Below are 25,454 nucleotides of genomic sequence, written 5' to 3'. Positions count from 1 at the left end.
TGTCTTTTTTTAAAGGTGGGATTTACAAACTTAGGCAAGAAAATAAAAAGTAAATATTTCATTCTAACCATAGTCAAAGTGGAAAGAAAAAAACAAGACAGTCAATGTAGACATGGTGAGATTTCTTCATAGCCATCTTTGCAAATCAGAGATACTTACAGTGGTCTTATCAAATTCAGCCTCAGATGATGTTGGTGACAGAGGACTTACGGGGCTTAGAGATGGAGAGCTCTCAACACTGGAGACATATTCAGGATCAGGAACATATAGAACCTGTAAGAAAACATTCACACAAAGATTTAGTTAAACTGAAGTGTTAATAATAGATGGTGTTCTATAAGCAAGCACTATTAACAATGACCTTGTTCTATAAGCAAGCACTACTAACAATTACCAATTAAATAGAAAAACATAAAAATTTTCAAATTTTAAGAATATAAAAACATTTAAAAAAAAAAAACATTTAAAATCAATTTAGACACATTTGATAATATGTATGGCTGTAACAGGGTGGGGAAACATTAATTTTAATATACTATAGAGGTATTAATCCTAAAGGACAATTTGGCAATAGTGAGCAAAATCTAAAGTGCACATATCCTCTGATATAGTAACTTTACTTCTAAAAATTCACCCTACAGAAATACCTGCACATAAAGAAAAACAGATATGTATACGCATGTTTACTACAGCGGTATTGACCTTAGCAAAAGAGTAGAAATAGTGTAATGCTTATTGTGACTAACTAAACAAGTATGATATATCAATACAATGCAATACTATGCACGTGTGAAAAAGTCTGAACTAAAACTATGATTAAACAGAACACTTTCCAAGAATCAAAGTTAAATTAAAACACAACAACAACAATAAAAGCAGGCTAGACCGTTCCTGAAAGAAATGCAAACTGGCAACTCATTGCTTTTGGAAAAGAAATTGGAAGTTTGAGATGGAGGGATGCCTTACTTTGATAAAGTAATTTTTGATCATATGCATATATTGCTCTGAATATTTTTAAAAGCTCTTTATATTTAAAAAGAAAAATTTACAATTATTTTCAATATGTATTAAAAAAGAAACTCATACAGACATAGAACAGTTACTTTTCTCTTATATCGCCAATATGATTTGTTAAAAGCACATATAAAATTATTCTCAAATCTTCTATATTATTAACTATAGTACAAAGTACACTTTCTGCCTTTCTGTTTAATGTTTCTAAACATCAGCACATTAAAAAAAAAGATACTACCTGTCCAGTAACAACTGCTCGGGAGAATAACTTATTTAATTGAACAAGTTCATTAGGTGTTGTATCAAATTTCAGGGCTATGCTATTCAAAGAATCCCTTGATTCAACCTGTTTATAAGAGAAAATAAATTATTTTAATGTTTAAAACAGAAAAACTAAACTATAATATTTAATGAGCATTAATATATCTAGGGACCAGCTTACATTTGATTAACAACGATATTGTCATCTTTGAAAATAACTGTCAAGAAACACTGTGTTTTGTTAGCAAATGCTCTCAATCTATTACAATACAGAGTACAGGCTTCATCACAATACATTTACATGTAGGTCTCTACTTCAAGTAATTTCAAAATACAAAACATAATTTAAAAATCAAAAACAAATTATTTTCATTTTACAAACGTTTTAAAATAATATACTATTCTTTTGAATAGTTTCTAAAATATTTATAACTTCTAGTAATATACTAATTTCATTTTAGCAAAGTACACCTGTATTAAACTGAAAATGCTACTTCTAATGCTCTTTATGCATATATTGTTATTGCACATATAAATTAGAAAAATATTTGAACTAAAGTTGAGCAATTTATTTCTGAATCATTCGTATGTTTCCATAGTCCTATGTATAGAAATTGTAAATAATGAGACTTTATCAATTACCCTAAAAGAAAATGTCATTTAGTCAATATAATATAACCACTTAGAGTCCCCATTACACAAGGCATTAAGAGAGCTCTGAAGAAAACACAACTAAATGCAACTAAAAGTAGTTTTAGTGCACAAGGAATTTACAATCTAGTTGGAAACTAAGAAATAAAAGGTTATGCAAAAGATGAACAATTTAAAATGGAATAATGAATGCAATAGAAGTTTTGAGTATGAATAAAAGCATCATGTAATCCAAATTTTCCAGAAAAGACTACAGAAGATAAATGATTTAAAGCTGGATCTTGAAGAAGGGTTGGGAATTTGAAAAGCAGAGAGAAAGGAATGAACTTTCAAAGTGAAGATAACAGACCTGACATAGTTAAGAGACAGAAAAGTATAATATATTTGTGGGATACTATCCTCTTCCTTCTAAACCATCCAGAGTAGATTCATGAAGCACAAAGTTTTAGGAAGGTGATTACATGGAGTTAAGTTTCTAAAAAGGATAAAGAGGCATTTAGAGGTCAGACATGGTGGACCATGCCTGTAATTCCAGCATTTTGGGAGGCCGAGGTGGGTGGATTGCTTAAGCCCAGGAGTCCAAGACCAGCTTGGACAACATGGCAAAATCCCATCTTGACAAAAAATAAAAAAATTAGTTGGGCGTGGTGGTGTATGCCTGTAGTCCCAGCTACTCAGGAAGCTGAGGTGGGAGGATCACTTAAGCCTGGAAAGTGGAGGCTGCAGTGAGTTGTGATAGCACCACTGCACTCCAGCCTGGGTGACAAAGCAAGACCCTGTCTCCAAAAAAAAAAAAAAAAAGGCATTTAGAATTAGGTTATAGAAGACTTCAAAAGTCAGGAAAAGCAGGTGTGTGTGCATTTGTTTGTGTATGTAAAATAATAATATACATATTTTCCTTAATGGTTTTATAAAACCAAATTTATGCCAAATATTTGGGTTAATACAATAATCATCTAGTTCTGCCTATATCCTTCTATGCAAACTTCCCCATCTACACAATGTACTGATATAAAACCTATGTTACTGAAATAATATGATAATATATATAAAAGGTCTCTGTAAACAAATGATATTTTACAGTAACATCTGTAAGTTTACCAAGTACTTTCATATTAATAATCACACATTTTATTCTCACTGTGATTCTATTAAATGAGACAATGAAGGTAACAAAACAGCCCAAGTGGCATCTTTATATTACTGGCATCAGAGCTAGAATTAATGGAACAAGAAAGAGAATGGATGCAGAAAAACAAAGACAAGGTTTAAAGTAATAAAAATGTAAAGAAAGAAATTAAGGTACAAAATTTCAACTAAGACTCAAGAAGACATTCATAGATTGAATGGAGTTGTGGTGACAGCAGCAGTAGTAGGTCAGGGAAGCAAATGTGAGTGAGCAAACTGATGCCAACTCTAAAGACTGCAACCTGAATAAATAACAAACTGAAAGGGAATGGAAATGAGAAAATCAGGAATTGTGGATGGGGGAAGAAGAATTGGTAAGAGGTTTGTCATAATTTGCTTAGATGAAGTGATAGTAGGAAATGCAAGCAACTAGAAAGGTAGGCATAGAAAAAAAGTTTGGGTCTCACTCCACATAGATTTTAAAGTTCTTAAGCACTCCAAGTAATAGAATGTCAATAAAAAAGCAAAAAGAAACAAGGGACCACTCACATTGGGAATTAAGAGGAGGCAAACACCCAGCAAAGTAGACAGATGATACAATCAAAATAATAGCAAAGTCAGTGAAGCATAATGATAGCAAAATGTAGTACAATTAGTTTCAATAATAAATTAGAGTTCTGGAGAAAGAAAATAGAGAAAGGAAGAGAAAATGCAATCACAGATAATTACCAAGAATTTTTCTAGAATTTATGAGTGACATGATTTCTTAGACTGAAGAAACACAATAAACATGGTAAAAACATGTTTAAATCTAAATTTTTCATATTGGCACTGCAGAATTGTAAAGACAAAGAAGAAATTTTAAAGGTTACCTATAAAAAACTTATTTGAACTTATTTTCTTAATTATGCAGAGAAGGTACAAACACATGCAATTTGAGTTTTAAATATGCTATGAGATTATCTTGGTATTAGTAAATTTTACTTCATCCTAAATTATCTGATTCCTAACCTTTTAAAACTATTTAAAATCTCAAACTGTCTGCTATATACTAATAGTATATTAAAATAGGTATAACTTAGAATTTTAATAATTTGTTCAATTTTAAAGATGCATAGAAAATAAGATTCAAACCAAGACTGGACGGTTTCATAATGACACAAATGCTAAATTAATGTTTAAAATTGCTGTTCTCCTTAATACAGTTATGTTAGAAAAACACAAAATAACAAAATCAAGCTCAGTTAAAAGTGCTTTACAACATGTTAACATTATCTAAATAAACAATCTTTACATTCAATCAAATAAGCAGCATACCATACACCAAAGCTGATTTCTCACTCCAGTTTCCCAGAGTAATCAGAAATGTGAAAAGCCAGGTGACTGCAGGGAGATTTGAAGTTCATTTCAAGAATACAGAAAAAAAAAAAAAAAAAAAAAAAGCTCAATTTTTAGAGCTAAAGGCAGTTAGCTATAAATAAATACAAATGATTTAATGGGGAAGGTTACACTGGAAGATTAACATCAACTTGTCTTTTATGTATCCCATCTGCCATTATAATTATCACTAGCACTGCTGGGAATATAATGAAGATCACATTTCTGAAAAGATAAATATTTTCCTAAAAGCCTAACCTAATAAAAATTATTGGCCCACGGGAACTCTCTCAGTAAATTATCATCTATATTAAATTAAATTTTCTAGGATAACTACCTTTGTGTCTCAGTAAAATTTATCTTTAAAGAAAAAAAAAACTAAAAACTTAAGTATTACTATTAATAAAACAATTATCCAAAGTGAAATGCAGATTTTTAAAAATAAGGCAATTAACAATGCTTTTCTTATTTATAGCATAAACAGAGAATGTCTTAAAGAAGACTTTTACAAAGAAAAATAGCTTTTTCGAAGCAAATAACTTACAGTATACTCAATAGTCCCTTTAGGTTTCTGAAAAGACATTCGTCTCCCATCTTTCTTGTCTAGGGTCTTCTTTTGGCCAGTGTCTGGAAAAAAAAAAGGTAAAATTCTTATTAAATTCATCTTTCTTTCAGAGTAACATCAAGGACTACCAAATAGAGCTCTTTGGGCAGATGTCTAATTTACTAGTAATACAGCTTACTCCCTGGGATTCTCTGCTGTAAACAAGCAACTGTCAAAAAAAAAGGAACTGAACTTCCTACTTGCTTGCTGTAGGAACCTGACCAGTATGAACCACTAGAATAATTGCAAGTCAACACAAAACATAATTGTCAACAGAAAGGAAGTCATTAAAAATTAAATTACAGACCATTTATTTCAACATATTTAACCTGATTATAATACCACATTTCAAGATATATTATATATTTAAAAAATACATCTTTCAAGATACATATTATTATCCAAATAAGAAACTGTAACATTAGTTATCACAGGCAAAAATTTTTCTACAAGTCATAATGAAAAATAGTCTTCTCTATGGAATTAAATTATAAACTTTCAAATTAACATGCCATGAAGTTAAATCAAGGTGTGCTTTTATACATAAACATACATTTGAACATTTAATTTCAGATTGAATGCCAATTATTAATATTTTTCATTTGCTTATCAAGACTTCCTTGAATGTTTCCTTATTATCAAGATTAGGGAAACTGTTTCCCTTTAAATTTTGTGTAAGTGTTAACCTTCTCATCTATACTTCATGTAATAACAACACTGAATTGATAAAACACCACTCCTACCTAAACATAAAAATTACTAAAATGAAAATCTCTAAAAAACTAAATAAATCACAAAATTAAAGAAGACAGTAAACATGGCAAAATGCTATATTTACTTTACCCTCAAAATTTACCAAAATTAAAAACTATAGTCTTCAAAGAAACTTTAGTTCAACCTAAGACCATATAATCTAGAAAATATCTATTTCATTGTTCTCCCTCTATCTAAACTTAAATGGCATTTTGATCACACAAGAGTTTATGTTGACCTAATTATCTCAGTTGTTGGGTGAATGGTTTTAAACAAGTACTAAAAAATAATAATAATAAAATCAAAATCCCCAAAAAGGACAGTTACCTCTGCAATGCTTTAAAAAACTATCCTAATACCTTCCTGACCACCCAGCTAACCCAAGTCCCTGTTATTAGTCACACAGCATCTTTATGTCTCCTTCACAGCATCTGGCAGAGTGTTAATATTTGTGTTTTAAATCTCTTCCACTAAACTGTAACCTCCAAAACACTGCCTTTCTTCCACAAAGCCTCCTCAGTGCCCAACACATGGCAAGCATCTATTGAAGTAATGTTCTGAAGCAACAACTTGAACTATACCTTGAACTACCAAAATTATTATAAACTGCCATTAATTTTCCATAAAGAAAAGTAGAGAAAGAATTATGGTTCATCCATTACAACTCTAGGAAAAAAAGTATGCAGAGATACACACACACACACACACACAACTTTTGTATCCTAAATATTTAAATAACTCTTAAAAACTAGGGAAAAAATAATGCAGGTGAAAATATGCACAAAAGATATAATCACAGACAATGCACAAGATGATGTAAAAATGTCCCTAAACATGTAATAATGTTGTTCAATCTCACTCATAATTAAATAAATGAAAATTTAAACTAAACCGAAATATCATTTCACACCTATCAGGTTGGTAAAAATTCAAAAGAAGTTTGGTCACATACTGTTTGACAGTAGGAAATGAGATATTCTACATTCCTGGTGGCAATGCAATATGGTAGAATTTTTATAAAGAAGAATATTATTTTTGCTTATCAAAATATTCTAATTCTTCTACACTGAATAGTTTACATTTAAATTTGCTTCTCTAATGAGAAAATAAAAGCATTAAAATTATTTTAAGATAAAATAAGTTTTAAAGAATTTATTTGTATTTTAAATAATTTAAAATGTATTAAAATAAAATTTAATCTATTTTTAAATATTTACAAGTATTAAATAATTTTTTAAATAATTTCTTTAAACAGCAAACAACGAAAAGCACTCCTCATTTTGCAATTTAAACTTCTCAAGCAATGCAATATACAATCACAGATTACTTTTAACTAATAACATACCCTTCCTTAATTGATTTTAGGAGTAACTCTTAGTTTGTATTTACTTTGCCTAATAGTTTCTCGATCTGTGTTTCATAATATCCCAAGAATTCATTAAACATGTTTGCAAGTTTGCAACAGATCTGTAATTTTCTTTTTTTTTTTTTTTTTTTTTTTTTTTTGAGACAGAGTCTCGCTCTGTCGCCCAGGCTGGAGTGCAGTGGCCGGATCTCAGCTCACTGCAAGCTCCACCTCCCGGGTTTACGCCATTCTCCTGCCTCAGCCTCCCGAGTAGCTGGGACTACAGGCGCCCGCCACCTCGCCCGGCTAAGTTTTCGTATTTTTTAGTAGAGACGGGGTTTCACCGTGTCAGCCAGGATGGTCTCGATCTCCTGACCTCGTGATCCGCCCGTCTCGGCCTCCCAAAGTGCTGGGATTACAGGCTTGAGCCACCGCGCCCGGCCAGATCTGTAATTTTCAAGAGCTCACCACAGAATGCAGTTCAGGGCAAGAAAACTAAAGTACCAACTTTCCACAGTTTAAAGTTTGAAAAACAAATGGAAAATATTCTCTCTACTAATTAAAAATTATAAAATATTATGCAATAATTACATATTATAAAAACAGTTCTAAAATTTAATAATTAATATTAAAATGTTTATTCACAGATATAAATACCAAAGCACATAAACTTTTTTCTTCCATCAATATGAAAATACAATCAAATAATCACATTTCAGAGTAGCTAGAGAAAAAGGCCAGGTCACCTACAAAGGCAAGTCCATCAGACTAACAGCAGACCTCTCAGCTGAAACCCTACAAGCCAGAAGAGATTGGGGGCCAATATTCATCACTCTTAAAGAAAAAAAATTCCAACCCAGAATTTCACATCTGGCCAAACTAAGCTATATAAGGGAAGAAGAAGTAAGATCCTTCCCATAAGAGCAAATACTGAGAGTATTGGTTACCACCAGAACTGCCTTAAAAGAACCCTAAAATATGGAAAGGAAGATCATTAAACTTTTTCTCAGAATATTGTTTCCATATTCTTTGTCTAATATTAATGTACCACTTTTCATTAGTGTCTGCTTTTCTTTCTACTCTTAACATTTCTGTATCCTTATGTATTAGTCCATTCTCAAACTGCTATAAAGAACTGCTCAAGACTGGATAATCTAGAAAGGTAAGAGCTTTAATTGACTGACAGTTCCACACGGTTAGGGAGGTCTCAGCTTAACTGTCATAGCAGAAGGCAAAGGGGAACCAGGCACCTTCTTCAGAAGGCAGCATGAGGAAGAATGAATTCAGGAGGAACTATCAAACACTTATAAAACCATCAGATCTCAGGAGAACTCACTATCACAAGAACAGAACTAGGGAAACCACCCCCATGATCCAATTACCTCCACCTGGTTTCTCCCTTAACACATGGAGAGTATCAGGATAATATTTCAAGATGAGATTTGGGTGGGGACACAAAGCCAAACCATATCATTCTGACCCTGGCCCCTCCCAAAGCTCATGTCCCTTTCACACTTCAAAACCAATCATGCCTTCCCAACAGTCTCCCATAGTCTTAATTCATTCCAGCATTAACCCTAAAGTCCAAGTCCAAAGTCTTATCTGAGACAAGGCAAGTTCCTTCTGCCTATAAAGTCTGTAAAATCAAAAGCAACTTAGTTACTTCCAAGACACAATGTGGGTACAAACATTGGGTAAATGTCTCTGTTCCAAATGGTAGAAATTGGCCAAACCAAAGGGACTACAGGTCCCATGCAAGTCCAAAATCCGGCAGGGAAGTCATTAAATCTTAAAGTTTCAAAATAATCTCCTTCGATTCCATGTCTCACATCCAGGTCACACTGATGCAAGAGGTGAGCTCGCATGGCCTTGAGTGGTTCCACCCCTGTGGCTTGGTAGGGTACAGCCCTGCTTCCAGCTGCTTTCACTGGCTAGCACTGAGTGTCTACAACTTTTCCAGGTGCACAGTGCAAGCTGTCAGTGGATTTACCATTCTGAGGTCTGGAGGAAGGTATGCCTCTTCTCACAGCTCCACTGGGAGACTCTGTGTGGGGGCTCTGACCCCACATTTTCCTTCTGCACTGCCCTAGCAGAGGTTCGCCAAGAGGGCTCCACCCCTACAGCAAACTTCTGCCTGGACATCCAGGCATTTCCATACATCCTCCGAAATTCAGACACAGATTCCCAAACCTCAATTCTTGACTTCTGGCACCCACAGGCACACCACCACATGTAAGCTGCCAAGGCTTAGGACTTGCATCCTCTAAGTAAATGGCCTGGGCTGTATGTTGGTCCTTTTTAGCCACAGCTGGGATGCAGGGCACTGAGTCCTGAGACTGCACAAAACAGCAAGGCCCTGGATCTGGCCCATGAAACCATTTTTTCTTCCTAAGCCTCCAGGCCTGTGATGGGAAGGGGAACCACAAAGGTCTCTGACATGTCCTTGAAACATTTTACCCATTGTCTTGGTGATTAACATTTGCCTCCTCGTTACTTAAGTATCTGCAGCTGGCTTGAATTTCTCCTCAGAAACGGGTTTTTCTTTTCTATTGCATTGTCAGGCTGCAAATTTTCCAAACTTTTCAGCTCTGGTTCCCTTTTAAACATAAGTTTCAATTCCAAACCATCTCTTTGTGAACCCATAAAACCGAATGATTTTCAGATCACCCAGGTCACCTCTTGAACACTTTGCTGCTTAGAAATTTCTTCTGCTGGATACCATAAATCATCTCTCTCATGTTCTACATATCTCTAGGGCAGGGGCAAAATGCTACCAGTCTCTCTGAAAAGCATAGCAAGAGCCACCTTTATTCCAGTTCCCAACAAATTCCTCATCTCCATCTGAGACCACCTCAGCCTGGACTTCATTGTCCATTATCACTATCAGCATTTTGGTCAAAGCCATTCAACAAGTCTCTAGGAAGTTCCAAATCTTCCCACATCTTCCTGTCTTCTTCTGAGCCCTCCAAACTGTTCCAACCTCTGCCTGTTACCCAGTTCCAAAGTTGCTTCCACATTTTTAGGTATCTTTATAGCATTACCCCAGTTTGTAGCTCCAATTTACTGTATTAGTCTGTTCTCACACTGCTATAAAGAATTGCCCAAGACAGGGTAATTCTTTTTTATGAGACAGAGTCTCACTATATTGCCCAGGTTGGAGTGCAGTGGCACAATTTTGGCTCACTGTAATCTCCACCTCCCGGGTTCAAGCAATTCTTGTGCCTCAGCCTGCCAAATAGCTGGGACTACAGGCATGCACTCTGGACATTCCCTTCTGACTTACCTTTCAGTTAGGGAATTCTTTCCTCTGTGGTGTCTAATTTGCTGCTAAATCCATCCACAAAGGTTCTAATTTGAGGGGTTGTATTTTTCACTTCTAGAATATCCATTTTTCTTTCGCATACTTTGTATCTTTCTACAAAATTTTTAATTAGGTCAACACATAGCTATTTTAAATTTGATAACTACAATATCTAGAGTTACTGTGGGTCTGTTTCTATTCTCTATTGTGTCACATATCTTGTCATGTGCCTAATTATATTTTGTGTGCTGAACATAAAATTTGCAAAATTGTCTGAAGAAACATTTTGACATGTAGAAACTGGTGACTCTCCAGAGAGAATTAATCTTTCCTTCTGTCAAGTGCCTGAGGACACTAGTAATACCAGATCTTATTAATTAAGTTATAGAAATTTTGATAATTTGAAGCTGAAATATCTTCCTAGGAAGGCCTAGCTACTTCGATTTATCTTTCTCCCTTATGTACAACATTTTGGGGTCCACAGTGAGAAGAGATCACTAGGGCCACCCATCCCCTGTGATAGGCCTTGCACTCTGGCCCGGTTCCATTACACCCACAGCCTGTCAAATGCACCTTTTGGTCACTCAGTTCCTGTTTCAGGAATCAACACTTCCCCTGGGGTAAAAAGCAATCAAATTGGAGTTCTCCCTCCTTAGACCTTTGTCCTCATTCAGATCCTATCCTACCCACACCACTTAGCTTTCTGATACTCTTAATAAAATTTGTTTGCTTTGTGTCCAGCTTTTTAAATTGTTCTCAGCAGGATAGTCTGAATTACCTAGCTTGCTATTACTAGACTTAGAAGTCCTGAAGGGCTTTCAAGCAGAGAATTAGCAGAGCAGTACAAAACCTTTAAAAAAATCATTTTGGTAAAAAATGGAAAGGCATACTGTAGCAAGTCTGTAAATAATCAGTGAAACTATTATGAGATCAGTTTTAATGTAATAAGACTCCTATTATAACTGAATATTACAATATTGATAACAGCTATGTATAAAAAGTTTATTTAAAACACTGAGCTGCAAGTCAGTATTTTCAAAAATAGTAATAAAGATACTAAAACTTCAAACACTTTGAAAGTATCTTCTAAACTAAGAAAAAAAAACAGATTGCTGATTGTAGCTTTTCTAATTATTCTATCAATAATGAGATACTAGGAAAAAAACTTGTATTTCTGACATTTCATTATTGACTCCTTATCTTATGATCAAAACAAAACAAAACCCCTCAATTTTCCCTCAAATCTAGTATCTTTTTCTAGATACTACTCCATCTTTCTGCTTCTTTTCAGTTGAATTTTTGAAAGTAGAAACCCACTTTTACTGTCATTATCTTCTACAGAATCCACAATGTGTTGTAATATCTTCTCTTCCCCAGTTCACAATCCCCACCCTAAAATGAATAAATTAAGTGGCAAATTTGATAGGCTTTTCCACTTTCATTTTATCTGATCTCTGTGAAACATCCAAGAGACTTCTTCTGCATGTTCCTCTTTCCCTTTATTTGAAAATATTTCACACTCCTCTTGGTCTCATACCCATTGATGTTCCTTTTTAATGCCTCTTTTCCTCCATCTAGATCTTAAAGTTGGCTCTCTTCTAAGTGAAAAGATCCAAGATTTTTTTTAGTTGTTTTTATTATTATTATTATTATTATACTTAAATTCTAGGGTACATGATATTAAAGAGCTATAGAGCCTTGCTATTTAAAGTGTGTTCCAGGGACCAGCTGCATTGACATCACCTAGAAGCTTATTGTGAATGTAAGATCTGAGGCTCAGTCCAGACCTACAGATTTACTATTGATTTGCATGCACAACACATTTGAGAGACATAGAAATAGAGCTTCTGAAGAGATCAAAGACCTGCAGACTGCGTAAGTGACAGAAGAAATGGGCTTCCCTACATAACTTCCTATTTGTGACAGTTAACATCAGCAGTTTTCAAATCTCTGTCAAACTAATACAATGGTTTCTAAATTAGTCACTGTGATAGATTATATTATTGTTACTAAGCCTGTATTCCTTCCCGTTGAGGAACATAAAATATACTTCACCATCCTATTGATGTCAGACATGGCCAACTTGCTTTGCCCAATGAACCATATGTGTCTTCCAGGTGGAAGTGCTTAGAGCCAACATTATACTCCTTAGCTCTTTTCTATCTCAAAACCAGAGATCTTCCATATAGTGGGTGCTCCATCAACATGTATTCCAGAAGAAAGATGTAATTCCTAAAAGATTATTCCACAAAGACACATGTGGGCACATGAGTCAGGCTATTCCCATTTCTACTCTTGGTTAAATTATTATGCTTGGGAGCTTAAAAAAATTATTCAACGATTCAGGCATAAAAAGCAAATCATCTACTGGGGAAATGGAAAAGAGTCTGGCTGGCTTGCATAAGACTTCTCTACTGAAACATTATTCAGTGCTATAAGACTGAAATTATGCCACTGTATCAAAAACTCCAGAATCAAGGAGGACATTCTAAAAGCATTACTAGAGTATATAGAACAATAATAGGTTATAAAAAAGTGGTTGAAAAACTAAGTGTGAATGTTACAAACATGGACAATGTAAAAATCGTAAAATGAATAAATATTAGGATGTGAGAAGGAGAAAAATGAGAAATGAAACTGCTATTGTCATATCAAAGCATGGTTAGACATATGACACCTAAAACTGAAACAAGATTGTAATAACAATATCAATCTATAACTTTTTTTTTTTTTTTTTAAGAATTTGCTTAAATTTAGACACACTCCTTAGGAATTAATCTCTTGTGGTGAAGAAGTACTATCTTTCATTCTGTCACTCCCTCCTTCTAACCATCCATCCATTCTTCTACATGTATATACACATAGAAGAGATCTTGGCAGTAATGCCTACCCAAATATTAACAGTATCTCTGGGTGACTGGATTAGAGGTGATTATTTTAAAGTTCAGTATTTGCAACATGTGACTTATTTATAGATAGTATGTATCAGGTTTATTTTAAAAATTATTTTTTTCTTATGAAAGACTGGAAGCAAATATTCTACAATATTAATGGTTCTTAACTGTGGTATGTGAAAAAAGAATGATTATAATTCCAATGGTTTATTTATTCCACAAGAACCTTGCTACACAGTCATTTCATCTTCAGCATCTTTCTCTAAGCATATAAACATGCCTTCGTTTTAGGAACCTTTCATTATAAGTTACCTCAACTTTTCTAACGTTTCAATCCTATCCAGAGGTTGGCAGAAAACTTAAACATGCATTTCTTTTATTAACTTGCATCATAAAATAGGTGCATGCCCCAAGTACTTGTAAAGAAAAAATAAAAATAAAATAAAATAAATAAAATCTGCTAAATTCATCAAGAGTTTGATTGAGAGAAATATCATTAAGGAAAACAGAATGATGTAGAGTCCTTCACATCCTAAGTCAGTACTTTTTAACCCTAGTTACATATTAGAATTCTGTAAGAAACTATGAGTGGAGATCTTAAACAGAGATTTCAAGATCAAATCTTTGATTATAATCAGATCTTGGCATCAAAATTTTTTAATGGCTACCCAGGGAATTCTAATGTGTACTCCACATTGCGACTCATTGCTATCAATGCTGCCCAATAAAACTTTCTGCAATGGTAAAAATGTTTTATATCTGCCTTGTGTAATATGGTAGCCACTAGCCATCTGTCTTTTGGGTACTTGAAATGTGTCTAGTGAGACTGAAAGCTGAATTTTAAGTTTTACTTAATTAAACTAATTTACATTAAAATAGCTACATGTGCCTAGTCACAAAGATTCTTTGCTTAGCCAAATTTTAGTCAGGCTGCTGAACCTTCTCCTATGCCTATCTGTTCACTTCCTTATAAAATCCAGTTTCAGCAAGAATCATGTTAAGGTCAGTTTAGCAGGACCCTCCCCCGATCCTGGATATCTGATTACCTTCCGTATCTGATCAGTTTTCTCATCCTCCACTGTCCAGGTGAACTCTCATCACCCTGGCCCGTCTTCAGCAAGAATCCTGGCAGGTCGGTTTCACCGTAATACCCCTTATTCCTGATGTTACCTCTTAGCAATTGTCCATACATCTATCCTTACTCTACTCCTTGGCTATAAATTCCCACTTGCCCATTTCATATTTGGAGTTGAGCCCAATCTCTCTCCTCAACTACAAAATCTCATTGCCACAGTCCCTATACCTATTGCTATAGTCCTGAATAAATTCTGTCTTACCGTGCTTTAGGAAGTATTATCAAATAATTTTTCCTTTAACACTAGTTGCTACCATATTAGAGCAAATACAGAATCCTGAATCCAAATTTCTCAATCCAGTTCCTCATTTGTATTAACTGCAATTCAGATACTCAACAGCTATATTTGCCTAGTGGCTACCAAACTGGACATCACAGATACAGACCATTTTCATCACCTCAAAAAATTCTATCGAGCAGTACTCTCAAAAAATCCAAAATAGAGAATCGTAACTATCCAAAATCTATGATTTTACATTTAAAACCCACTTCTCAGTTAAGATGGACTGTTAGATAACTGCATGTTTGGATTAATTGCTTTCCCCCTGTACAGAAGTGCTTTTACTAATTTGCAGCTTAGAGCTACTCCATTGAACTACATTAAAGATTTAATGGGTTTAAAAAAATTAAAAATAGATTTTTGAAACTGAAGTCTGTACTTACTATAAAAATAAGCTTTTTGGTTTGTTTTGCTTTATTACAGAGTTCCATGAGTTTTTTTTGGTTATATTCTCACTATAAGGAATAACTGTGTTTCTCCCGGCTGCCTAAGCAACAGGCTTACCTTTATCCTAGGGACACTGTGATTTATGTCTGATTACATTTCCCTCTTTCCATTTACTGCTAGAAAATAAAAGCCAATTTTTGTCCTTTCTCTAATGTATGCATTTGACCTTAAAACATGTTCCTTTTTTGTACTAGTATCACCTTTTGAACAAAATTTATTAAGAGTCTCTTAATGTAAGTTTCCTAGTGGCCATGAAATAAGCCTTTATACACTGAAAAACACTATCTGCAGTCGCTTTACTTTCAATGTTAGATTTCTTGAAGTTAAAAATATAAAAACCTACTTTCCCTTAAGTCTTCTACCATAAAAAGTGCATTCTATTTATAATCTAGCAAATTTTAACACTTTCTAAGGTGCTTTAAATAGCTGACCAACTCAAACTGGAAAACTAAACATCCCTAAATAATCCTGTTATAAACATGGGTAACTAAGTTCTCTTACATATATTGCAGGTCCTTGAATAACATCGTTTGGTTATCATTTTTTTTTTTATAACTTTGATGAGGAAAAAAAAATCAATTTCTAGCCAAGGCCACTGTCTGTGTGGAGTTTACACATTCTACCCACATCTGTATAGGTCTTCTCCGGGTACTCCAGTTCCCTCCCACATCTAAAGATGTGCACATTAGCTTAATTAGTGTGTTTAAGCTGTCCTAGTATGAATGAGTGTGTGTGTTTGTGTGTGTACATGTTTGTGTATGACTGTGCCCTGAGGTGGAATGGTGTCCTGTCTAGGGCTGGTTCCCACTTTATGCCACAAGCAGGACAGGATCCAGCCAACAGTGACTCTGAACTGGAACAATTGAGTAAATAATTATCTTGTCGTTATTAACCTTTCTTTAATGTTTGTATAGTTCACATTTATTTCAATGTTTAATACTGGAAGTGTTTTAGGTCTTTACTTACAAGTTTGCCAATGTTTTTGTGACCAGAAATATATAGTAGGAACCTAACTCTTGCTTACATCAATTAGCATATGGTAAAATTGGTTTCTTTATACATCATTTTGCTTAAAAGTTGCAGTTTCCACAAACCTATGGATGGTGTCAAAGGAGGACTTACTATACTAAACTGCAGTTATAAATTTACTATATTCTAATTTAAACACATTGCTTCTAACAAGTAAACCTCCTGAGAACTTAAATATTAAAAAATACCTTATACTAAGTTTTAAATATAATAAATGTTAAGTTCTTAAACATTCCAGTGGTTTCTAAGTTTAGCCAAATTGTTGCACCTTTCAACTTAAAATCCCAAGTCAAAAAACAAATACGCAAGTATGCATTTTAAATTATACTCTTAAGACTAATTTGTTGGGCACTTTTATAGGCCTAATTCTCTGAAACACAACAAATACCTTAAAGACCAAGTACACTGATTATTCCTAGACTTAAAACAAAACTATTAATATAAGCATTTAATAAATTTCATCGTTTCTATATTTACTTCTAACCTTCTCATGGATAAAAGACTTACCCACTAAGAAAAGCGTGTTTCCCAGACCAGCAGCATCAGCATTACTTGAGAACTTGTTAGAAATGCAAATTCTCAGGCACACAGAATCACAAATTCTAGCAGAGGTATCCAACAATGTTTTTCTAACAAGCCCTTCAGGAGATGATTCTGTTGCATGCTAAAGTTTGAGAATCATCAGCTTATTTTAGAGGCAGTTTTGCTCTAGAACACAGATAATACAGAACTTCCTATCAGCTATCCTGTGAGATGAGCAGCAATTCTAAAACAGGCAAATCAACTTCATGCCTGAGAACCACTGAACTAAATGAAACACTATTAAGGAAGGCTAACTAGCTGGGAGTCACCATTAGAGTCCACTGAGGTTGCTGATCAAGTAGAGAGTATTCTCTTCCTCCCAACCTAGCTTTAGGAAAAGAGACTAAAACTGGAGCCAGCTAGGGTTATCTTTACCAACACTGTGAGTTTTTTGTTTTGTGGTGGTGGTGGTAGTGGTTTTTGTGGTGGTGGTTACATAGTTACTGTAACAACTGGTATATTCCAGGTCCCTTAGAGCAGTGGTCCCCAACCTTTATGGCACCAGAGATCGGTTTCATGGAAGACTATGGACTATGGACACGTGGGCAAGGGCTGAGGGATGGGGAGAGAGATGGTTTCTCGATTAAACTGTTCCACCTCAGATCATCAGGGATCAGACCTTGCATGTGCAGTTCACAACAAAGTTCACACTCCTATGAGAATCTAATGTCCCCACTGATCTACCAGGAGGCAGAGCTCAGGCAGTAATGCTGGCTCGCCTGCTGCTCACCTCCCGCTGTGCAGCCTGGTTCCTAACAGGCCATGGACCAGAGCTGGGGACCCCTGTCTTAGAGGCACTTGTTCTTCCTGGGTTCAAGATAAGCCATCATCTAACTCTTTTTTTTCTTTTTCTTTTTTTTTTTTCGAGACAGAGTTTCACTCTTTTGTCCAGGTTGGAGTGAAGTGGCGTGATCTCAGTTCACTGCAACCTCCATCCCACTGGGTTCAAGTGACTCTCCTGCTTCAGCCTCCCAAGTAGCTGGGATTACAGGCATGCGCCACCATGTCTGACTAATTTTTGTATTCTTGGTAGAGACAGGGTTTCGCCACGTTGGCCAGACTGGTCTCAAACTCCTGACCTCAATGATCCACCTGCCTTGGCCTCTGAAAATGCTGGGATTACAGGCGTGAGCCACCGTGCCCGCCCAACCATCATCTAACTCTTAGCACATCATCTGAGTTGGCAATTTCCAACCTAATATATTTCTAATTTTTCTCACACCCTCATTGGATTTCGCATTTCCAGCTCTGTCATTTTACTAACTTTCTAATTCTAAAGAACCTTCGATGACAATCCATCCTATCCTTTACAATCTAAATTAATTTAACTTTAACACTTTACATGAAAGAATTTCAATTCTCACATTTTTTTTCCCTATCTCAAGGACTATAATTCTTGCAAATACTAAGAAAACACCCAAATAAATTCTGAATCTCTCATTTCTTTCTTTGGCTCAGATTTTTCAAAAGGAAAATAGGATAATAATAGTACTATTTCATCAGGTTTTTATTAGGATTAAACAAAAAACATTTGTTCAGAGCCTGCCCCATTACAGCTATTATTCTTGCTATAGGTTGAGTATCACTTATCTGAAGTGCTGGGGAACAGAAGTGTTTTGGATTTTTTTGAATCTTCCTAAAGGATAGAATGGATTTGGAATATGTGCATTACTGATGGAGCATCCCAAATCCAAAAATCCAAAATGCTCCAAAAAGCATTTCCTTTGAGCATCATGTAGGCCTTCAAAAAGTTTCAGATTTTGGACTTTCTGATTTGGGATGCTCAACCTGTTATTAGTAAAAGTATCATCATCTTCATCATCATTATTACTTCTGTTATTATTAAAAGTATCATCATCAGCATCATCATCATCCCAGTTATTGAAATAGCCATTACCCCTAATCCAAGCAAGACATGATTTTTTACTCCCCCTAATATTAGGTTAGAAACCCTTGTTATATACTCTCATAATATATTTTACTTTCCATGCCCAATACCCAACACAGTTATAAATTCCTTGTCCAATGTCTATTTTTTTCCTAAATAGGATCATTAATGAACCCCAGTACCCTCATCAGTAAAACGAAACTGCTACTATTGACTACCTCATAGGGTTGTTGCTGAGGGTTAACTTGTGCATAAGACACAGCAAGCACTATATGTGTTGCCTATTATAATTACTATTCCATGTCTTGGTTTACATTTTCCATGATTATCAAAAGTGAACCAGTAACAAGAATATCAATTTCAGGCTTCTAAACTCTTCTCCTTCAGTTACATATATTCAGTATATAGGATTTTCTTAATGTAAACCTAAAATGAAATTTCAGCATCAGGGATAATCATTTAAGAAATATTATTATTAAATAGTGTTTCCTTGACATGTCAAGTAATTCAAGTCATAAAAATGTAGCATGTTCCCACTTAACTTCATTTTTCATCAACTCTATTGATATACACACACATACCAGTAATATATATGCTATGAGGCAGAGCAGTTTTAGGTGCCCAGTTCAACAATTTGCAACTAAGGTCTATGGTTGGTATTACAAGATGTTAATGTCCCATATTCAAAGTTGAAAGAACTGTTGGCTACTGAAGTCAGCACTTCTGCATAGGAGTAGCCATTTTAGTAGAACTGTTCCATCACTGCTTCTACTACTGCTATCCAGCATTGTCATCCTCCCACTAAGGGGCCAAGAAGGACTAAGATGAAAAAGTGAACCGCTGCTTCTATTCCTTCTCACATCCTAACATCAGAGGAGTTACGCATCAAGAAGGGGTGGAGGGGAGTTTGTGAGAGCTAGACCACACCTCTTCACTGCAAACCTAACCTGGAATGGGAACTGAGGTAGAAACATAAATGGAAGTATAAATTGAATATGAGACTGAAATTTTTAAATAAATGGACCAAGTCTTAAGTAACTGAAAGATACTGTTTTAATTGCTAAAAATAAATGAAAAGAAAATGTAAAAGGGCTGACTTGTGCTCAAAGAATCCTGTCACCAAGTGGGAAAATGAGGTTGATATAACAGGACAGCTTATGATAAAAAACTATTTCATGTTTATATTACAGTAAGTTGAGAGTCTACACTACTAAAAATTTATCTATATTTATTACAATCTAGTGAAGTGAGTACTTTTAAAGATTATACATTATGAGTTATAGTCATGCCCCTAAACAAGAGCTATATTTAAAGTTCAAACAATTTTTTTAAATCAAAGCATAATGTACCCTTTAATCAGGAACAAGCATTGTATTTTAAGATGTTTCCTTTGTAATTGTTATTAACTAGATCAATGGTGTGATAATGTCCTTAATACGTCTAAGTCTCAATTACGCTTTTCCTGAGAGGGCTATAATGGCGGAGCCAGCAAGCACTAAAAGCTGGTAGGAGCAAAAGCAGCCACCTTGGAGAGGAGTAAAGGAAGGAGAGACACCAACAGTTCAGTAAGTGGTTTGTTTATAGAAAGCGTAAACTCAGAAACATTGACTAAAGCTTTTTTTGTTTTTTGTTTGTTTGTTTGAGATGGAATCTTACTCTGTTACTCAGGCTGGAGTGCAGTGGTGTGATCTTGGCTCATGGCAACTTCCACCTCCCCGGGTTCAAGCGATTCTCCTGCCTCAGCCTCCTAAGTAGCTGGGATTCCAGGAGTGTGCCACTATGCCCAGCTAATTTTTGTTCTTGTTTTATTTTTGAGATGGAGTCTCGTTCTGTGGCCCAGGCTGGAGTACAGTGGGGCCATCTCACTGTAACCTTGCCTCCTGGGTTCAAGCAATTCTCCCGCCTCAGCTTCCCTGGTAGCTGGGACTACAGGCACACTTCACCACGCCTAGCTAATTTTTGTATTAGCAAAGACAGGGTTTCACCACGTTGGCCAGGCTGGTCTCGAACTCCTGACCTCAGGTGATCCACCCGTCAGGGCTTGCCAAAGTGCTGGGATTACCAGCGTGAGCCACCACAACTGGCTGACATTTGACCAAAATTTTATCTGGTCTATCCTTAATCTGTTAATGGTAAAACTATCTTATCAACATCATTACTGAACATGACTCCCTCTACCCCTTCTTGATGCGCAACTCCTCTGATGTTGGGTTGTGAGAAGGAACAGAAACAAGGTTCCAGTTTTTCATCTTAGTGGATGAAAGCAGGAGTAAGATCACTAACAACAAAGGGTTTCCTGGAATGCAATCAATTTACATGTGTGAAAGTATCTGTAACAAGAAATACTCCTATAATACACAGGACTTTTTAATGAACTGAAGAAAGAATGATAGCAGGAAACTTAAGCAGCTATTAAGAAACTGAAATAAGAATAATCTCAAGCAGAAAGAGCAGAAGAAATCCTTCAAACAGACTGACAGACACTCATTCTGAAGGACACCAACACAAAGAACAACCCTAGAGCCAAAATCCTCCTGATAAGCAGCTGCAAAGCACAGAATTCTCATTTTAAACAAAGGCTAGCTGGAAACACATGAAGACTCACTTATTTTTACTTGTGTATATACACGTTGCCTCTCAAAAGTCGGCTAGTTTTCACTAATTCTACTCCAAATGAAAGTGCTCTAGAACAGAGGATTTTGAAATCACCAAATCCAACCTCACTTACAAAGGAGAAAATATAGGCCCAAAGACACTAAGTAACTTTTCCAAATTCTTGCAGGAAGTTAATGGTAGGATGCACCTGCCCACATGAATGTGGTCATACTTTGACCTCACAAGGCCTCTCTAATGTGTCAGAGATTTGGGGGCACCGTGAATATTAAAGAATATGTAATGAATTCATAAGGCAGCTTCAACAGAAGCGGAATATGTATCACTTCTGAAGCGCCACTTTGAAGGAGGGTGTCAGATATAGCTGTGTGCTCCATATATATAAACACAAAGTACCTGCTGCCCAGTCTGGATTCTCCTCCTGGGCTCAAAGGATCTTCCCGCCCCAGCCTCCTGAGCAGAGTAGCTGGAACTACAGACACCGGCCACAAAGATACACGTGTTTGGGCATATTTATCAAAACACTAACCATATTCCTTTTTAGTTAAGTTACCCCACATATTTCTGAATTCTCCATCCATCTCAAGGCTGGTCACGTATTAGCTGTTTTCAATTTCAGGCTACTGAAAACTCATTTAAAAAAATCCTTGATTCGAACACTTAAGAGTCCTTTTCCTATGCCTGGTCCCACTTTTAAGAGGATTCTGCATTTGGTTAACATTCTTCAGAGCAGAAACAAAAAGTATTCCCCTCCCCTTTTCATTTCTTAATTCCATAAACGGCAATTCTACAGATAAAAAATATTTTACGTAAAGAAAATTTATTTAAAAGGGCTATGCTAAAATGAGATTTTAATATTTCTTCAAAGCTTAAGATTTCTTCAAAACGTCTTAATATTTAGACTAATTTGTAGATCTTAAGATCTACAAATTAAATATTAAACAAGATAGATTATTACACACAGATCAAATTATGTGTGATCACATAGATCAATAGATGTCCTCACTGTTTTAGTGCTTTAAAACAATCTATAGGGCCCAGCATGGTGGCTCAGGCCTGTATTCCCAGCACTTGGGAAGGCCCAGGCAGGAGGATCACTTGAGGCCAGGAGTTAAGACCAGCCTGGGCAACACAGCGAGACTCCATCTCTACAAAAATAAAGATAAAATTTAAAATAAAATAAAATGACTGGTAGGATGTGGAGTTATAAACAGATTTTACACTTTGTGCCTATCTTTATTTTCTAAACTCTCTAATGCTAATTTTTCATAACCTTCAAATATTAAAGCAATTAACAAAAATAAAATAAAATAAGACATGGCTAGGATGTCTGCTACCAGTTAAAGGAAGCCAAGGACACTGGAAATTACCCTGTGCCTTATGCTGAAACTGTTCAGCAGCACTTTCAAAAATTCTGTAAGTTATCAATATCATGTCGCTACAAATGACTGTTTTAAAGAATGGCACAAAGACACTGTGGTGAAAAAAATCAACCAACACAACACAAAATAAACAGGAACTGAGAAAGTTTCTAGGTTCTGCCATCACAAGACAACGTGCAGCCGTTCAAAAAGTACACGACGCGAAAAGTCAACTAGCTTCCCATGTTAATGAAGTGTTTCATTTTACAAAGAAGTATCTGGCTTTTTATGTTTCGTTTAGGAAGTGAATCCTAATAGCTGACAAATATCAAAGAAAGATTGACCCAAACCAAAACCAAAACAGGCACAACGCTCTTCAAGAATCCAAGACTGAAAACACCGACGTCATAACTGGTTCAGTCTTCACCTCCCAGTGGGAGGGAGAGAGAGAATGGATCGTACCCTTGAAATGCTTGGCGGGGAAAGAAAATCAAGTCTAGGTGGGGAAAGCAGGAAGAGCAGAGCAGGAAGAGCTGGCACGCAGCTCAAAGTCTTCCCTCCCCAGAGCCGAAGGAGTCCTTCCTTCCTCGCCCCCTGCGGCCGCCACCCCAGCCACGTCGCCCGCCCGGTCCCAGGCACACCTGCCAGGGCCGGGCCGCGACCCCCGCCCGGCGCCACGACCACCGCCTCCCCCCAGCCCTCAGCCTAGGTCGTCCGCGCGGGAGGCGAAAGAAGGGTCGGCTCACCAGGTCCCTCCGGGCTGGACGGCGCCGGGGGCCGGTGGGGCGGGGACCCGCACCCGAGGTCCCCCTGGGCGGGCTCCCTCAGGTAATCCTCGAAGCGCACCTGCCGGGCTTCGCCGCCGCCCCCGAACCCCCACAGGCGGTTGGCCGTGCCCCGCAGAAGGCGTCCGCTCTTCTCGGTGAACGTGGTCAGGTAGTCCATGCTGCCGCGGGGCCGGACGCGGAACTGGGGCCCAGGAGGTCGACGGTTTCGGCGGTGGCGGCCACCACTAGCGCGCCCGCCGCCCCATCAGACCTGATCCAGAGGAGGTGGCTCCGCGCGCCTCACAGGAGGCGGAGAGGGGGAGGGGGCGTCCCTCTCCCTGCCCGGGGACAGACCATCAGGAAACCACGCGTCGGGGGAGCAAAAGACGGACAAAAGTTTTTGAAAAGTTTTTCTTGTGGCTTCCAAATGCCAAATGAGGCAGAACCTAGCTTGTCACATAGGTATATTCTTCCTGGAACCGAGGCGGGGTCGGAAAACTGGTGGCTTTTAAGCAAGCTGGACGGGTCCTCTCCGGGCATCCCCCCACCCGCCTGGCGCCAATGGAGCTGGCCTGCCCCGCCCTGCCCCTCCCCGCCCCGTCCGGGCTCCGACCGGACTTTCAGGACTGCAAGGGAAAGGGGGTGGACAGCCAGCCTCCCGCCAGGTCAGAGGAGAGGATAAAAATGGCCCAGGGGAGACATTGCTGGAGTTGCACGGAGTTCCGGAGCCTAGGAAGGGTCTGCAAATAACAGTCAAAAAGTTTGAAGGGTGTGTGTGTTGGCTTGGGGAAAAAAGAGGGTGGAGTGTATCACATAAAACTTGCAGCTTGTGTTTACTTTTCTCTTTTTTTTTAGGACGGCGGAGATACTTTCAACGTTAAGATTGCAGTCATAATTACAACATGAATAGTAACATTTTAAGTTCGTTGTACCAGTATGAACTCATGTTAGTGTTCGACATTCTATGATCCCAGTCCTGTTTAAGCAATGTAATTGAAGACTTTAGTTTGCAGATCTACCTTTCAGGGACCAAGAACCTAGACAGGGAAAGAGCAGTACCTTTTGACAGAAATTTAATACCCCATTTTGCTTCCTGTGAGATCTGGTTATTCTCTTCCTTTCACATCTGTTCGTAGCTCTTGTAGTTTTCCCAGGCATTAAATAAGTAAACCCTCTTTCTTGGAATCACCAATATATTACTATACTGGGGGAAAAAAAAAAGATTTGAATTACTTAGGAAGCTGATGAACTACCCACTCCAACAATAGAGTCCTGAAAATCAGTCTTAAGCTTTTGGCCAAACTACTGAAGATTATGCCTCCTGACACACACACACCCTCTTCTTGTTGTTGTTGTTGTTGTTGTTTTAACCAGTTGACATCTTTTTTGCATCATCACCATTTTCAGTTTAAATTCTTACTAGGTTGGATAAATGTCACCATTCTAATATCAGCCATCATCATTATACCTGGTGAAAAATACCGCATGTCTGGGCTGCACCCTCACAGTGTCTAATTCGGTGTTTATGGGAAAGGGGCCCAGGAGAATCAGCATATCCAGCCATCCATGTTTTCAGGGTTGTGGCTTGGGAAAGAACTGTTACAGACTTCTGCTCTACCTAAGGACCTATTTTGTAGATGTTGCAATGGATGGAATGTTTGTGCTTTCCCTCAAATTCATTTGTTAAAATCCTAACCCCAGTGTGATGGTATTAGGAGGTGGGGCCTTTGGGAGGTAATTCATGAGCATAGAGGCCTCATGAATGCGATTAAGTGCCCTTATAAAAAAGGGACCCAGAGAGCTGTCTCCATCTTTCTGCCACATGAGGATACAAAAACACAGCAGTTTGCAAACCAGAAGAAGGTCCTCACCAGAAACTAACCATGCTGGCACCCTAATCTTGGACCTCTAGCCTCCAGAACTGTGAGAAATAAATGTGTGTTTATAAACCAGTCAGTGAGTCTGTGGTGCTTTATTATAGCATCCAGAACGAGCTAAGACAGCTACTAAGTAGCATTCCATTT

At 37.0% G+C, this 25,454-nt stretch overlaps 1 protein-coding gene across 5 annotated transcripts in view; it reads right to left on the bottom strand.

Moving 5' to 3' along the window:
- The window catches only part of OXR1 (oxidation resistance 1), a 463,267-nt gene that overhangs the window by 69,351 nt on the left and 368,462 nt on the right, over positions 1–25,454 (bottom strand). For 3 of the 5 annotated variants that reach the window (XM_025393718.1, XM_025393720.1, XM_025393717.1), the window contains 3 exons: positions 4,976–5,058; positions 1,253–1,360; positions 160–273 (listed from right to left, as the gene is read on the bottom strand). In XM_025393718.1, coding sequence (XP_025249503.1) covers positions 160–273; positions 1,253–1,360; positions 4,976–5,058 — 305 coding nt within the window. Of the gene's footprint in view, positions 1–159; positions 274–1,252; positions 1,361–4,975; positions 5,059–23,409; positions 23,788–25,454 lie in introns of those variants that run through there. The other 2 variants (XM_025393719.1, XM_025393721.1) reach the window with 1 other exon arrangement.

Source organism: Theropithecus gelada, chromosome 8, assembly GCF_003255815.1.
Source record: "Theropithecus gelada isolate Dixy chromosome 8, Tgel_1.0, whole genome shotgun sequence".
In the NCBI taxonomy this organism is placed as follows: domain Eukaryota; kingdom Metazoa; phylum Chordata; class Mammalia; order Primates; family Cercopithecidae; genus Theropithecus; species Theropithecus gelada.
This window is presented reverse-complemented; position numbering and strand designations above follow the sequence as displayed.